The sequence below is a fragment of the Crassostrea angulata genome, chromosome 10, assembly GCF_025612915.1.
Source record: "Crassostrea angulata isolate pt1a10 chromosome 10, ASM2561291v2, whole genome shotgun sequence".
Taxonomy (NCBI): Eukaryota; Metazoa; Mollusca; class Bivalvia; order Ostreida; family Ostreidae; genus Magallana; species Magallana angulata.
Window position 1 is genome coordinate 54,899,227 of NC_069120.1, and position 16,580 is coordinate 54,915,806.

The 16,580-nt window shown below is 34.6% G+C and overlaps 1 protein-coding gene across 2 annotated transcripts; it reads left to right on the forward strand.

Moving 5' to 3' along the window:
• Nucleotides 1-75: 75 nt before the first annotated feature.
• LOC128166150 (solute carrier family 35 member E1 homolog) lies at nt 76-16,002 on the forward strand. Of its 2 annotated transcripts, none has more exons than XM_052831111.1 (7): nt 76-558; nt 4,348-4,418; nt 4,740-4,877; nt 6,013-6,138; nt 6,440-6,682; nt 7,044-7,223; nt 13,545-16,002. In XM_052831111.1, the coding sequence occupies exons 1-7, from the start codon at nt 237-239 to the stop codon at nt 15,507-15,509; spliced, it is 3,045 nt and encodes a 1,014-aa protein (XP_052687071.1). In that variant the 5' UTR covers nt 76-236; the 3' UTR covers nt 15,510-16,002. The 2 variants fall into 2 exon arrangements, with proteins under 2 accessions (XP_052687071.1, XP_052687070.1); XM_052831110.1 differs by lacking the exon at nt 13,545-16,002 and adding an exon at nt 7,817-9,960.
• Nucleotides 16,003-16,580: the final 578 nt, after the last annotated feature.

The following is a 16,580-nucleotide window of genomic DNA, read 5'->3' on the forward strand; positions in this document are numbered from 1 at the left end:
TGTAAAAGTTTCAATCTAAATTAATTATCAATAAAAGATTTTCGATATGAATGACATGCATAATCATTTTTGAATACAAGATTTATCAACAAAATAGAAAAGTGTTTTGTTTTTCCCGGAAGCTAGATTCAATGCGGAACACTTTTATCGTCAGCAACGTGTACAATCTGAACAGGTACTGAAAATGCCGGGATGATCCATATGCTCGTCTGTCGGCTCGTGCACTGACATTCAGAATGGAGGAGCTGAATTATGTAGAGACGTTGAAGTTTATCGTCGTGTGTTTGATGTGGTACATTTGTAGTGCGGGTGGAAACATTATCGGTAAGCTGGTTCTGAACCAGTTCCCGTTCCCTATGACTGTCACCATGACCCAGCTTGTATCCATCTCCGTGTACATGGAGCCCATTTTCTGGTTTCTACAGACACCGAACACAGGGAACATTCCACGGAGTTATTACTTCAAACTCATCCTTCCCTTGGCGTTTGGGAAATTTTTTTCATCAGTGTCTTCTCATATCAGCATGTGGAAATCAACAGTGTCTTATGCTCACACAGGTAATAGGAGGACCCTTTATGGGGGACCTTTTTATACTCATTGACATATTGAATTCATGAAGGTCACTATTTAAAGTCTTACATGTCAGAGATACTTTTAAGGAACATACATCGGTTATATCTATGTACAGTAAAACTCGTTTAGTACGAACACGGATATTGCGAATTCACGGATATAGCGAAGTCATCTTGGATCCCCAGCTACGTTTTAATTAATTTCTTATACGGTTATAACGAATTACGGATATAACAAAGTAATAGTCCCAGTGACTTCGTTATAACCAAGTTTTGCTGTTTACAGTGAATTACATTTCCTATCACGAAGTGCCGGGAAGGGCGAATTTGCTTCGTTAGAATTGTGTAGTATTTTGGGCAATATGGACCATGGGTATCGATCTGAGTAGTTCAGTGGTAACCCTCCTGACTCAGACTAGATCGCAGGGATCCAGGGTTTGATTCCTGGTCCAGCCATATTTTTATTGTATTTATATGCTCATTCCTCCTTTTCTACTACACTTCCTTTTTCAGGCAATAAAATATATATTTAGTCCTGATAAGATTAACTTGTGTTGTATCTTCGGAGTTGAAGACTATTTAAGAAGGGAGGAATGTAGTATTTGGTCCAGCCATAAATTTTCATTTTATTTATATATAAATGCTCTTTCCTCCTTTCCTACTACAAGTGTAATGCACTATATCCTTGAAGTTTTACATGTAATGAAGTCACAAGGAATCAAAATCACTTTGCTGTAAGTGTCAATCCATTATACATTGTACTGTAAAGTTACATGCATAACATGTTTTCATAATTAAATTTGATATTTAAATCGCCTACATTTTGTGTTCAGTAGGTGTGGCTATATGAATCGTGGATATTTACTTAGAAAGCTCAGCTCTCTAGAGTTGAAGGGGTCCCATGTTCGATTCCCAGTCCAGGCAAAAGTATAACTTACTAGTGTTTTCTATTGGTGGAAACTTTTGGCATTTTAAATTCTGTAAACTTTACTTTTGGGGATTTTGTTTTATACGGTTGAGATGAAACCACAAGAGTTTGCAAAAGAATGTGGGCGCTTAAGATGTAGATTCGGCAGGAATCTGAGCGCACAAGGAGAGTGAAAATTTCATCAATTAATTTTGAATATTTTTCGAATTATAACCGTTATTTGGTTTCTGTTGGATGTGGAATGAGTGGGAAAATATTTGAAATGCAAAAGGTTTTATTATAATATGGGTCTAAATATAGCAACACGATGCAATTCATGCAAAATCCTACTTATTTACAACTGTTTTTAAATGATTTTGTTGTCTCTGGGTCTTCTCTCCACAAATTTGAAACGTGTAAAGGTAACATATTTCAACATTAAAAATGTCGCTTTTTAAAAAAAGATGGAGAGATGACCCAGAGATGACTAGTTATGTACTTTTTTGAATTATTTTTTTTTGAAGGATAAAAAGCAAAGTCCATTGATATGACAGTGTTGTTTCAAACAGTACTTTATAGAGCATATATTGTCAAGTCTCGCATGGCTCAGTGGTTTCGTCCTGGATTAGTGAATACATACATTCAGTGTTTTGGGTTCAAATCCAACTGGTGGTCTTTTTTTTTTTTTTAATTAAACTTTTTTGTTTTAAATGTTTGTTATTATAACATGATGTTGAATTATAATATATCGGTATATTTTAATTTGTTGCTATTGATTTCTAGATATGCTGTTTGAACGCTATAAAAATTATTTTCTTATTACTAGTTTTTTAGGTTATACACAATATAACTTCATTAAAATGTGTTTGCAATAACATTTCCAACTACATAGTTATCGGTTTACCTCTCATTGCCATTTTTTGAAAGCTTTGTGAGTTTTTTAATAACCGGAATAGCCTGTACTTCGACTCTCAACATAATATATTTTTGTTGAAACCTGTACATAGCCTTTCGAGGTTATAGACATTTAAATCCCAATTGATTCGTGTCGAGGATTCCTGCAAACTTACAATCTTGTGCGCTCACTTTCTTTCACAAACAATAGCACCTTGAAAAAAATCCTTCCATATGATGACATAAGGCATAATTATGAAAGTCTAGATTGGAATTGAATTACCATATTCATGGACCTTTGTCCTATTTGATATTCTGTTCTTTAATGTCATTGATGGACCTTTGTCCAATTTGATATTCTGTTATTTAATGTCACTGATGTTGAATATTGATGGACCTTTGTCCTATTTAATATTCTTTTATTTAATGTCATTGATGTTGAATATTGTGAGGACTTTCTGGTTTAATGCCCTTTCTGTACTTGATAATACAGATGTTAATGATTAATGTATTGAAGGTCACTACAAGGTTCAGTACAAGTCCAATGAATAATAATTATATGTAATCCTGATATTAAAATAATGTCTTTTAAACACCTGAAATTATGGTTTGCAATATATGTATACATACCTGTTAACCTTTCAAAGCTGCTATGTGGGAGAATCTCCCCCTTACCAACTTGGCTAAGGGGGAGATTTTGCGTAAACGACGTTTTTTCACGTGAAATGCAAATATATATTAAAAATATTGTTAGATACCTTATTTTATCATTGTTATTAATTAATGCAATTGCAATCATTTTAAATTTTATTATTTCTATGACTACCAGTGTGCAATTACAACTTGTGTTGCTGTACATGTTCAGAAAACTATTATTTTGTTTGCATGGTACAATACAAGAAGTCAATAGTGCCACTTTTTATATTAAGTCTTCTTATTGTTCAGTATTGAACCATCACTGCATGCTGACATCTAGGGTAAACACAGAAAATTTATTTTGCGTATTTTGAATTTGCAGTGAAACCCAGTTAAGAAAATACCAGTAAATAATATTCATTAAAATTATTTTTTGCCTTACATATAGGATAGATTTTCAATTCACAAAACAACATGTATTTCTCCAGTATCATTTAAAAATGATCTCTGTTGTAATGTCTATAGCATCCCTGTAATTCATAGTACCGGTACTATAAACTTTAAAAACTATTGTGAAATGCTTTTACACTTTTTCCTCGAGCTTCACTTTTATCGGTGGCTTGTGTAAACACTCAGTGTTCAAAACTCACTTTGATTTTTACCGACTGTGCTGGCCAGACAGAATTAGTCACGACTCACTGCACGTGGCTTGGGTGCTTTACCTGTGCACCTGTTAAGTTACACCACTGGCTGTGTATTGTTTTCTTTGGTGTTACAGAGTAAAATCAAGATGTTTTAAGGTTTTATTTATTTTTTATAAGGCATGCATATGCATAACTAAATACGTAACTGATTTAAGTCAAAACCGGAAGTAATCGTAAAAAGTAAACTGGACTATAACATGTCATACTATGATCACGGTAGACAGTACTTGGATGGATTTTGATATATTCAAGCTACACAGCAGCTTTTTGAGCTCAAAATCAGAGAAAAACCCGCAGTGGTTGTTGAAATTTGCATGTAAAGATTCAGAATTTGGGGGGGGGGGTATGGGGGAGACAAATACGATTGCGGGAGATAGGTTGGATGCGGGAGATCTTAGATTTTTAGGCCGTTTTGCGGGAGTCTCCCGCGCAATGCGGGAGGGTTAACAGGTATGTGTATACATGTATATATATATATATAGCAAAAATATGAAAGAGCCAGTTTTAATGACATTGTATTTGTATGCTTTATGTAAAGTGACATATATAACCAGGAATGGATTCAATCTAATGACATTTTATTTGACTTATGCTTTATTGTCGCATATAACCAGGAATGAATTTATTTCCCAGTAAAAGCCACACTTCCACTGTTTACCGTTGTTCTGTCACGGGTGTTGTTGGGAGAAACTCAAACACTCTATGTAAGTATTTAGCTACATTTGCATGCTTACTCTTGACAGAATAAGTGCATAATGCCTGTCTAGTGGCTATTGAGATGAAGTTCTCGCTAGTTCAAAGTCAGTGAAGAAAAGGACTTATATCTGAAGAACTCTTTTTCATGAAGTTTTTAAAAAAATTTGCCTTGGTTAATAATCATCCACCGTCAAATTTAAGCCATTTTTTATAAAAATCAATCACTTAAATTTTGGAAATTTTGCAAATACAATGTACATTATTCGCCAGTATAACGTGTTCTGTCATAAGTTTCGATAACTTTGATTAGTTTGTCTGTTTGTTACTAGGTATACCTGTCCATTGTGCCTATCATTCTGGGAGTTGTCATAGCAACCCTCACAGAGATCTCGTTTGAAATGTTGGCATTGTGTAGTGCTTTAGTTGCAACATTAGGGTTTTCCTTACAGTCCATTTTCTCTAAAAAGGTAAGTGTTTTTATATAATAGAGGAGTCCAAGTCCAAGTCAATATTAAAATACATGTACAACCAAGTCTTACTTTTTTCTTTATGTTCTTTGTTTACCAATACAAAGCTAATTTTGGCTGACAGAGTAGTCCCCCTTCCTTTGGCTTTCCACTCATACATCACAGAATACTGGTAATCCATCTAGGTGATCCAGTTGACTTATCCATGCTTTTAATTGAGTTTATCTGATGGAAAAGTTTAAGAAGAAAACATGATGTTGATTTCTTTAACTTAACTGTGTCATATTAGTATTGTTGATCCCTATGACTTTTCCTGTGTCATGTAACTCTATCTCATATTGATCCTATAGACTTGTCATGTTGATCCTATAAACTTGTTATGTTGATCCTAAAGATTTGTCATTTGATCCTATAGACTTGTCATGTTGATCCTATATACTTGCAGGGTTGTCTCTAAAAATTGAAGTAGAAGGAGAAAATGAAAAAGTAGCAGGGGGTTTGGGGGTCTTTCTTACTGCTACATTGTGATTGTGTTTGAAATGCAATAAAAGCCGGGTAATTAAGGCATTATATACGGGGAATTCCCCGCCTCCCGGGTCTTAGAGACAACCCTGTACTTGTTATGTTGATCCTATATACTTGTCATATTGATCCTATAGACTTGTCATATTGATCCTATAGACTTGTCATATTGATCCTATAGACTCATCATATTGATCCTATAGACTTGTTATGTTGATCCTATAGACTTGTCATATTGATCCTATAGACTCATCATATTGATCCTATAGACTTGTTATGTTGATCCTATAGACTTGTCATATTAATCCTATAGACTTGTCATGATGATCCTATAGACTTGTCATATTGATCCTATAGACTTGTCATGATGATCCTTAAGACTTGTATGTTGATCCTATATACTTGTCCTATTGATCCTGTAGACTTGTCATGTCTCATGTTGATCCTTTTGATTTGTCTTGTGTCATGATAATTTTTAAGGTATGTTCTGTGTCCTGATAATCTTATAGATTCGCCATGTGTTATGTTTATCCTTTAGACTTGTCCTGTGTTATTTGGATTCTCTTGACTTGTCATTTCATTACATTTTCATCCTATTGTTGTTTGTTTACAGTGCCTGAAGGACACAGGAATCAATCACCTGCGACTCCTTGTATTACTGAGTCGGATTGCCACCGTCCTCTTCCTTCCTGTCTGGTTTCTCTATGACTGCCGGAACATCGCAAACAGCGATGTCTTTGTAAGATATTTACAGAGTAATCTTTATATTTCCTTTTCCTTTTCACTGGTTTGATATTTTTCTGACATTGAAGCTTTAGATACTCAGTTAAATATTACATGCAAAAGTTGAGATTGAACCTTTATTGATAAATTGATTTTTTCTTAATTTTTTAGTCAATGGGCAGTAATGGGGGTGGGGTGGGGGGTTGGGGATGGGGAGGGACTGGAGGATTATCATGTCTGTACTTTGTAAATTCAGCTATAATTACATCTCATAATAAATTGATAAAAATGTAGATTAAATCTCATTCTGTTTCCAGGAGAATACAGATGTGATGAAGTCTTTCCTATTACTGGTGTTGGATGGTATTTTCTACATGATGCACAATGTGTTTGCGTTCACTGTGATAGCCATGGTGGCCCCCCTCAGTTACTCGGTGGCGAACGCCATGAAGCGGGTGGTGATTATCGGTGCCTCCCTTTTCCTCCTAAAGAACCCTGTCACCACCATGAACGTAGCAGGCATGCTCGTCGCTTGCTTCGGGGTTCTGTGTTACAACAAGGTAATGTTTCAGGCTTTGAAGTGAAGAGAGGTTTTCTTGTTCAGATGCTAATTCTTAATGCTTGAACAGTGATTTTGAAGTTTTCACTTTTATTCTTTGAAAAATAGAAAGATACAAACATTTTTCTGTGATTTTTTGTATATCTGGAATAAGGAAAGATCTAAAAATATTTTAAGTATGAGCTTGAACAATTGTGTCCATAAACGTAATATTTTGAATGATTCTGTCATTGAGGCAAAATATTGTTTACTATTATCTTGTATGGCCGCCATGAATTGGGCACTCAAGTGCATTCTGCTCATATTTTGTAAAGTGACGATATGGTATACATTTCATAATATGACCTCCTTTCTATTTTTAGGCCAAATATGATCAAAATAAAGCGCGTCGTCGGGCGGAGACGTTGCCGTACGTACACAGTGAGACAAACCTCCAGGCACACCTCAACCCCAAGGGACTGCCCCACTCCAAGACAGAGGTCAACCTGTTAAACAGGAACGGGATGATCCACCCCGAGGACCATATCCTACTGCAGAACAACGTAAGTCTGGACCATGTGACTCTGTTCCCTCCCACTGGCCCCCGGACTGTCAATCAAACTCATTCCAGGCACGCCCCCTCATCATCTCGTGAACAGTCAAACCTGGTAGCCAGGGGCTCCCACAGGATATTTGAAATATAGTTTTTTGGTGCTTGTTAATCGTTTTTTTTTTTATTATTTGTTTTTTTTTTTCATTATTATCAAGCTTTAATGGTCAGAAGTGGTTTTAGGTTGTACATTTATTTTTACATAGAGTATGTATGTACTTTTGAGATCATAAAGTAATCATTTAAGGTATTTTTATACATATAAAATTTTATGAACAGTGCAATAAATTTGTGTATCAATGTTTAGATTTGTTTGATATACAAAAGATTTGCATTATTTAGATTTCTGCCAAAACATTTTAGATCTTATTGGAATTATTATACTAGTATTGCATTTTATAATGAAATATAAAGAACCTATAAATTGGTGCATCGTAGAATGGCTATGAATAGATGTTACCTCTAACATTATGGGTGCTATTGTTGAATGTATTTGATATCTCCATTGTTCTGACACTTTCATGTTTGTTTTTATTTTGGGTGCAGCCTATGAACTAAAGGGTAAGAGGACCAATTAAGAATGCATGAAAGAATTTGGATATTATTTATTTAATTTGTGTATCTCATAGGACACCCTTAAGTCCATGTGCATTTTTCTTTATAGATTTCTGAAAGTTCTGCTTTCTTTTCCTTTCATCACCTCTATAATAATATCAGAGATATTATCAGGGCATCTATTCGTTTTTGGACAAATTGCAACTGTTCCACATTATGAGTTTACGTCATGTTTAGTATTCACATTGATAGAGTCGCTTACTGCATGTGTTGTCTGGATTAAATGTTAATTTTGTTGAATGTCGCTCATCTGTGATTCTAAAGAAGAAATGTCAGAATTCAAAATAGATACAGGTGACATTTAAACACCCACTGGAAAAGACCTGAACTAAGAGTCTGATTTTGGACATGAATTCAAATGATCTTCAACTGATTGTCTAATGTTTTATTTCAGGCCTCTATAAATAAAAATTGATTGTCAGACGTGTTTTACAGTTATACTGCATTGCAATTAGCATGATCTGCTAGAATGCTTTGCAGTAGTTGTACAGTCTTTTTGCAAGATGGTCTTTGATTAATTCTAAAACAGACTGTAGGCAGCATGAAAAAAAAATGTGTCTTTGGGAACATTTATAGATCATTCATCTCATATAGTTAAACAAGACATGAAATTGATATTGCAGGGAAAAAAAATCTGTACTGCTTCATTGTGTTGAGTGCCAATTTTCTTTGAGAGATTGTGAAGTTTTTAGCAAGCTTTTGGTTTCCACCTTATTCTTTAAATCTGAAAAATCCTTTTAGATGAATTTGCAGAAAATTGATGAGTTTCAGTTGATTTGCGGACACATCCTTCTTTAACTTAAATTTACAATTTTGATATTGAATGATACATGCTTAATTGTTGTATCAAATAAAAAAATGTAAATGTAAACAAAGTGCAAAAAAAGTTTAAATTCACAAAGGCACTCCAAAAATTATCATTTATAATACCTAAAATAAGTCGGACATTTAATAATTTAAGACTCAAGGAATTCAACCTATCTGAAAGTAATTTATTTAATACAAGTTGATGGATCTGTTTAGCTTACATTAATGGCAGTATACTAAAGAATGTAGACATTGACTGTTAAGTAGAAGTTTTATCCTCTTTAATAAATGGTAGACTTCAGCTCAGACCTGGGCTTGCTTTGTTAGATCAAAGAACTAAGGTCAGCCTGAAAAACTCTTTAGAAGTCTCTTTATGCAGGCAGGAGTTGTACAACTTAAGTGTTTAATGTATTTTGAATAATAGCTAATAAGCTTAAACCAGAAACACAGACACCTGAGGACAGGTGAGGCATTGTTTTTATCCACAAGGTGATAATTCTAATGAAATTTTTATTGGTTTTCATTCATGATTTTATTATTTATTATATTTTGACTTGATAGATTTTCTGTAATTGTGAATCATTTACTCAGTAGATTTTCTGTAATTGTGAATCATTTACTCAATAGATTTTCTGTAATTGTGAATCATTTACTCAATAGATTTTCTGTAATTGTGAGTCATATACTCAGTAGATTTTCTGTAATTGTGAGTCATATGTGTGTGCTGTTCTGTATGGATACCAGAAATCAGAACGAGTTTTTTGAAATCTAAAAGAGTTTTTATGGATGTTGATTTCAAAGTGAACTATTCTGTATGGGTGCTGTATGTCAGGATCAGGTAATGATGAGTTTTCTATGACATGATGTAGTGTATTTAGGTCAATGACAGACCAACCTTTATTGTTATCAATGGGAACTTGGACTGATGTGTTCTGTTATATTATCATATGTGTTAGTTTTAGTCTGAGAGAGAGAGAGAGAGAGAGAGAGAGAGAGAGAGAGAGAGAGAGAGAGAGAGAGAGGCCAGTAATTAATATGAATCATTTGTTGACCAATATCAGAAACACTTGACCAATATGTTCTTGTTTTTTTTACCTCTAGTCTTGTTATTAAGGATGTAAGGGTCTTTGTTTTTTAATGGTGTTTTGATATTTATAAATACATGGTTAAAAGATGTTTATATATTTGTACATATTTTAAAATTACATATTTTATGCAGTTATTGACTAAAAATTGTAACCTTGTTGCCAATAAATGTTTTAAATTTATTTTGTCTGTTTCATTTCTATTGATTGAAAAGTTTTAATTCAACAACTGTTAAGGAGGTTGGATGGTCAACAAACCAACCATCAGATCTACCTTAAGGAGGTTGGATGGCAACAAACCAACCATTAGATCTATCTTAAGGAGGTTGGATGGTCAACGGAGGTTGGATGGTCAACAAACTAACCATTAGATCTACCTTAAGGAGGTTGGATGGTCAACAAACCAACCATTAGATCTACCTTAAGGAGGCTGAATGGTCAACAAACTAACCATTAGATCTACCTTAAGGAGGTTGGATGGTCAACAAACCAACCATTAGATCTACCTTAAGGAGGCTGGATGGTCAACAAACCAACCATTAGATCTACATTAAGGAGACTGAGTGGTCAACAGACTAACCATCAGATCTACCTTAAGGAGGCTGGATGGTCAACAAACTAACCATTAGATCTACCTTAAGGAGGCTTGATGGTCAACAAACTAACCATTAGATCTACCTTAAGGAGGCTGGATGGTCAACAAACTAACCATCAGATCTACCTTAAGAAGGTGGATGGTCAACAAACTAACCATCAGATCTACCTTAAGGAGGTTGGATCGTCATCAAACTAACCATTAGATCTACCTTAAGGAGGTTGGATGGTCAACAAACTAACCATTAGATCTACCTTAAGGAGGTTGGATGGTCAACAAACCAACCATTAGATCTACCTTAAGGAGGTTGGATGGTCAAAAAACCAACCATTAGATCTACCTTAAGGAGGTTGGATGGTCAACAAACCAACCATTAGATCTACCTTAAGGAGGTTGGATGGTCAACAAACTAACCATTAGATCTACCTTAAGGAGGTTGGATGGTCAACAAACTAACCATTAGATCTACCTTAAGGAGGTTGGATGGTCAACAAACCAACCATCAGATTTACCTTAAGGAGGTTGGATGGTCAACAAACCAACCATTAGATCTACATTAAGGAGACTGAGTGGTCAACAGACTAACCATCAGATCTACCTTATGGAGGCTGGATGGTCAACAAACTAACCATTAGATCTACCTTAAGGAGGCTGGATGGTCAACAAACTAACCATTAGATCTACCTTAAGGAGGCTGGATGGTCAACAAACTAACCATCAGATCTACTTTAAGGAGGCTGGATGGTCAACAAACTAACCATTAGATCTACCTTAAGGAGGCTGGATGGTCAACAAACTAACCATTAGATCTACCTTAAGGAGGTTGGACGGTCAACAAATTAATCATCAGATCTTCCTTAAATTTTAAGTTATGAATAGCTAAGCTATAATTGTAATTTAGAAATGAAAAATTCATATATTTTACCTTAAGATTTAGTAGATTTTGTATTTTCCTGTATTTTAATGTGGTGATCTTCTTTTGAAGGAGATCAATACAGTCTAAAAATGGCCACAACCATCGAGCCCTCTTAAAGAATCTTCCACTCTCCGTGAAGTATACTTTTAAAGGCAGTACATCACAGCACATGTGTTTTAAGTATATTGTGAAATTGTTTTTAATACTGTTTTGTTTCACATCATAGAGAAGTCAGTATTATGCCTAAGACCCACAGATCCAGAGCTGGAAGACTGCAATAATTTTGTTAACTTGTATCCCAGTTTTGGCAGTAGATCACAGCACAGATGTTTTAAGTATATTGTGAAAATGATTTTATAATTTTTTGTTTCACATCATAGTGAAGTCAGTATTATGCCTAAGACCCGCAGATCCAGAGCTGGTACACTGCAACAATTTTGTTAACTTGTATCCCAAATTTTGTTTCCTGAAAATCGTATTTTCATCTCAAAGTATGTGTTGTTCAGTCATTTTCAAATTGTACAAATGTTAGAATACAATTTAAAGAATTCAAAGTTGTGATTTTTTGTTTTTCTGAAAAATTCTCTAAAACCATATGTTGCTGACTTCGTTTTTGTGGAAGTTGATAAAATTCTTGTGTCTTGTTACTTTTTTCATTGTAATCTACAAAACCTCACGAAATAAAAAAAAACCAAGAGGCCCACGGGCCATATCGCTCAGCTAAGCAACAATAGGCATGATAAAATCAGCTTTATAGAGCCATAATTAATCTGTGGACAATGTAGTATAATACATGTAGATCCTGAGAGTATAAATATAAATCCATCCCCCTAGATATTTTTATGTTTATAATTAAGCGTTTTATATATACGGGATATAAACCTACAATGAACTTTGAACCTGTTGTGAGGCTAAGCATTGTCCAAGGTCCAAAGTCTTAACAATTTTAAAGTATCAACAATATTTCAACATGCTTATTTATAACTTAAACCATATATTATAACATTTCAGTTTTTGTGAATCATTAAAATGTTTCCCTTTGTAATATTGGACCCCCAATGTGGCCTCATCCTACTCCTGAAGATTATGATTTTAAAGATTATTTCTCTACATATTTCTATGTAAAAATTTGTCCCCCATTGTATCTTAATCCTACTCTCAAGGGGTCATGATTACAACAAACTTGAATTATCCTACTCATGATTTGAACAATCTTGAATCTACCCTTGCTTGAGGATGCTCCACATAAGTTTCAGCTTTTCTGGTCAATCTGTTTCTGAGATGACGGATTTTATTAATAAGTTTGGTTGAATTTGGCCAAGTGGTTCTGGAGAAGAAGTCGGAAATGTAAAAAGTTTACAGACGGTAGACGGACGCCGGACAACAAGTGATCAGAAAAGCTTTTAGCTCAGGTGAGCTAAAAATGAAAGAAATTATTACGTCATAACAATTTTGACGTCATATCTGAAATAAAGGGTATAAAGTTGGTGTTATGTCACAATGAAAATCTGTGAGTTATCTCCCTGTTACTGCGAACCTTATTTTTAAAAAGTTTTAAATTCTTGTCGGAAAAGCCTGATAATTTATATTTGATATATATCTGTATTAGAAAAAAATTTGCGTTATTATTCAAATACGGCTAAGAAAGTACTTGTCTTACAAAAAGACATACGGTTGATAATAAAATGAATTAATCAATTAACTCAGCCCATGTCAGTACTTCAGTACTTTGATTTCTTTTGTAGACGAATTACTTGTGTTCTCTGAATGATTTAAATTAATTCTTTCTGTAACCAACACATTTGCATTACATTAATGTACATCAGAATTTATTATGATCTTAGATTTATACACATTGTGCAATGATTTCTTGATATTAACTGAGAATCACATTTGCAATAAATCAAACTTTCCAGTAGTAAACCGATTGAAGACATTATAATAAAATGCACGACGAGAACAAGATGAAAGTACAATAAAATAAAATTCCAATATCTAAAAATAGCGTAAAATTTCCACAGCTAGGTATAGAGTTTGCTTTCGTAATGGAGTCTCCCCCAGCAGAATTGTAAGTTTATCCATTATTATATTTTCATTTTAAAAATGTAAAAGAAATTAGTACATTATTTGTAAAAATAAATTGAAAATTTTCAAAACAATAGCTATACACCCATTTAATTCAGGTGTGAAGGACTCCGACATATGTCAGAGTCAGTGTTTGTGGGAATGTGTGATATAGTTGGGACCTCACAACAGGTGGCCCTCAGGAGGGAGACAATTGACTTCAGGGAGATGGTGCAGAGGCAAGAGACACCTTATGATGAGACCATTGAGATGGTCAGTGGAAGTATGAGAGAAGGATTCAGACTGGAGGGATCAGACATTGACGGCATGTACTGGCTAAACACCCACCGAGTTATCATGGCCATGTCTCAGTCTGAGTATTACAACACAGCCATTACAACCTTGATTCTCTCTGACAGTTCTGAGAGCCCACCAGGATTCACTTTACTTCAGTTACTGACACCAACAAGATATAGAGAAGTCCAATCAGCATGTGTCATAATGAATGACAGAGTCTATATATCTAGTTCTATATACAGACAGTTAACTTGTTCAGCAGTTTTTTCCAATTCTACAGTACATGGCCCCTGTGGTAGTGGAAATTTAGCAGGGAGACTAGAATATGACACTGCTTTCTGTTTTGTTTGTGACTTTTGGCCTCCGTCTGCCTCTTCTTGGATAGACAGATGTCACTCATGGCCTGATTCTGAAGTTGTTGATGACATTGTCAGAAATGGATGTCACTTTGTAGCAATAGGACACCCATTAGGACCCCATGAAAACAAAGAATGGAGAATTTCTTTTTCTAGGGCAGAATATAAATTTGTGTGTGCAATGAACCACAGTCAGTTTTTGACTTATGGATTGTTAAAGCTGTTTTTAAAAGAAATTGTCAATCAACATTTAAACGAAAACAACAAACTGCTGTGTTCTTATCACATGAAGACATGTATTTTTTGGGTAATTCAACAAAATACACTACCACACTGGTGTCCACAAAATCTCCTGGTCGGTTTCTGGGTCTGCTTTAAACTCCTCCTTAAATGGGTGTATGAGGGGATATGTCCCAACTTTTTCATCCCACAAAATAACCTGTTTCTGACAAAAGTCCATGGCTCAGCACAAAATAGATTGTTCCTACAGTTACATGAATTGTACAAGAAAGGTCTGGCCTGTCTGTTACAGAGTTCCTCTATCAGGTCCTACATCATTGATGTCCTGTATAATCCAAGACTTTTTGTTTGTACAGATGAAATTTTGATTAAATCTGAAGTTGACTATGATAAAGAGCTTTACTCTGAGATAGAACTTAATGCTACTATATCCAAAGAAGTAAATCTCCACAGCATTGTGAAATACCTATATATAGTAGAACAGTTGGTAGATTCGCCCCTGACACAGTATCAAGTTGTCATGTTACAGAGACTTACAACCTTGAACCTTCAGCACACTCCTTTTATTTTACACAAGATGTACACTATCACAGGTGTCAACAAACATGTGTATATTGCAGACAAAATGTCCTGTTACATTCTGAAATTATCGACCAAGTTTGGGTTTATATCTGATATGTTGTACATTGCAATGTATTATTACAAGACACTCAGATACAGGGAAGCTTTATCTATCATAGAGATGACAAAGGTCAAGTTAGCACAGCCTTATCTGATGTATATGAGTCGTGTAGACACAGATAGGTATACTGAGGCTGTAGGGGGACAGTCCTGGTCTACAAAAATGAGACAGACTGTAGCATGGGATATAAAACTTTTCAGCAGAATCTGTTATATCAGTGAACTAATACCAGAACAACAGTCTGCTCTACAACAAAGAAAGCCTACATTTTATATTCCCGTGTTTGTAATGTTACACTTCCTAGAGTTCTTGTGTTGCAGACACATTGATACAACATTATCACAAGCAGCTCTAGATGAGCTACAGGTCGTAGTCCACCATGATCAAGGACTGTTTGTACATGATCTATCCAGAAACATCTCCTGGGAGATCCTGGGGATCTGTCAACAGATCACAGGGAACCTCCAGGCTGCTCTATACTCATACCAACAGTCACTTACCACACAGAATCCATACCTCAATATACAAACAGCTACACTGAGGAGAATACAGGATGTGGTTCAGTCAACACATCACCAGTAATGAACATATTAAGATCATATCATATCATAAATATATATTGTTAAGGCTGAAAGTCGGAGATTCACTTTATACATGTATTTACTTTTTCAATGCTTATGTTTTTAGAGCAAATTATTGGAAACAGTGCTTGAAACAAGCATGCATCCCGCAGCATTGACTATTTACATGGCATTGCATTACGAAATTGCACATTAATACATGTATATATCAAATACTATGAGTTTATTATTCTGTTGTGGTGTGGTACAAGTGTGAATATTGTTATTCTTTCTTGGTTTTTGGCTCTTTAACAAGTAATAAAAATGCTGACCTTTTGCACATGAAATATGATAATTAGAGAATGGAAAATTCAGATACTTTTACAATCACTGCATACGCAGCACATGAATGAGGAATTTTGTGCTGTTAATTGTTTAAATATTTATTTTGATTTGATGTAAATTGATGTACATTATCCTAAGTGTGTTTTCCATTTTTAGACTTTACCAATGGAGACAATAAAATTTTACAAAAACTTTCAAATCTTAAGTTTATTTTGTATCGGAGGTGAAAAAAATCTGTAAATATTCATTTACACACAAGAAATCAAATTGACATGCAGTGTTTAAATAGCTGTACCCAATGACATGGTGTTATTTTGTTGAAACTTGGAAATCTAAAGATACGATTTCTATTCCTATAAAGTGCTATTAACGTAAGAAAAAAACACATACCCCCCCCCCCCCACCCATAAATTTTGATTTTTGAATTTGGGTATTTTCTATCTTTATATAGAGCTCTTTTTTTATGTATACAAGAGACCAATACCGCACAATAACGGCCACCACGCCCATCGATCCCTCTTAAACTACCAAAGTATATGCACATGTTCCTTTTTTATAGTGTTACATTGTGTTCATGTCTCGTATCTTTACTTTCAATATACATATGTTAAAATGTATTGTAAAGGTGCCATATCAGGCCAAAATGTTAAAATTAATTAATAGGCAATGAATCTCAACTGTTTGACACGAAATGTGTTACGGCTACCAAATATCCTAAATCTATAGAAAACGCAGAAAATCATTATGT

Bases quoted from the DNA above. Each gene is read 5' to 3' on its own strand.
- LOC128166150 (XM_052831111.1), top strand. From the start codon at position 237: ATGGAGGAGCTGAATTATGTAGAGACGTTGAAGTTTATCGTCGTGTGT. The intron at 559-4,347 runs GTAATAGGAGGA...TTTATTTCCCAG, and splicing joins AGTGTCTTATGCTCACACAG to TAAAAGCCACACTTCCACTG. The intron at 6,139-6,439 runs GTAAGATATTTA...TTCTGTTTCCAG, and splicing joins TCGCAAACAGCGATGTCTTT to GAGAATACAGATGTGATGAA.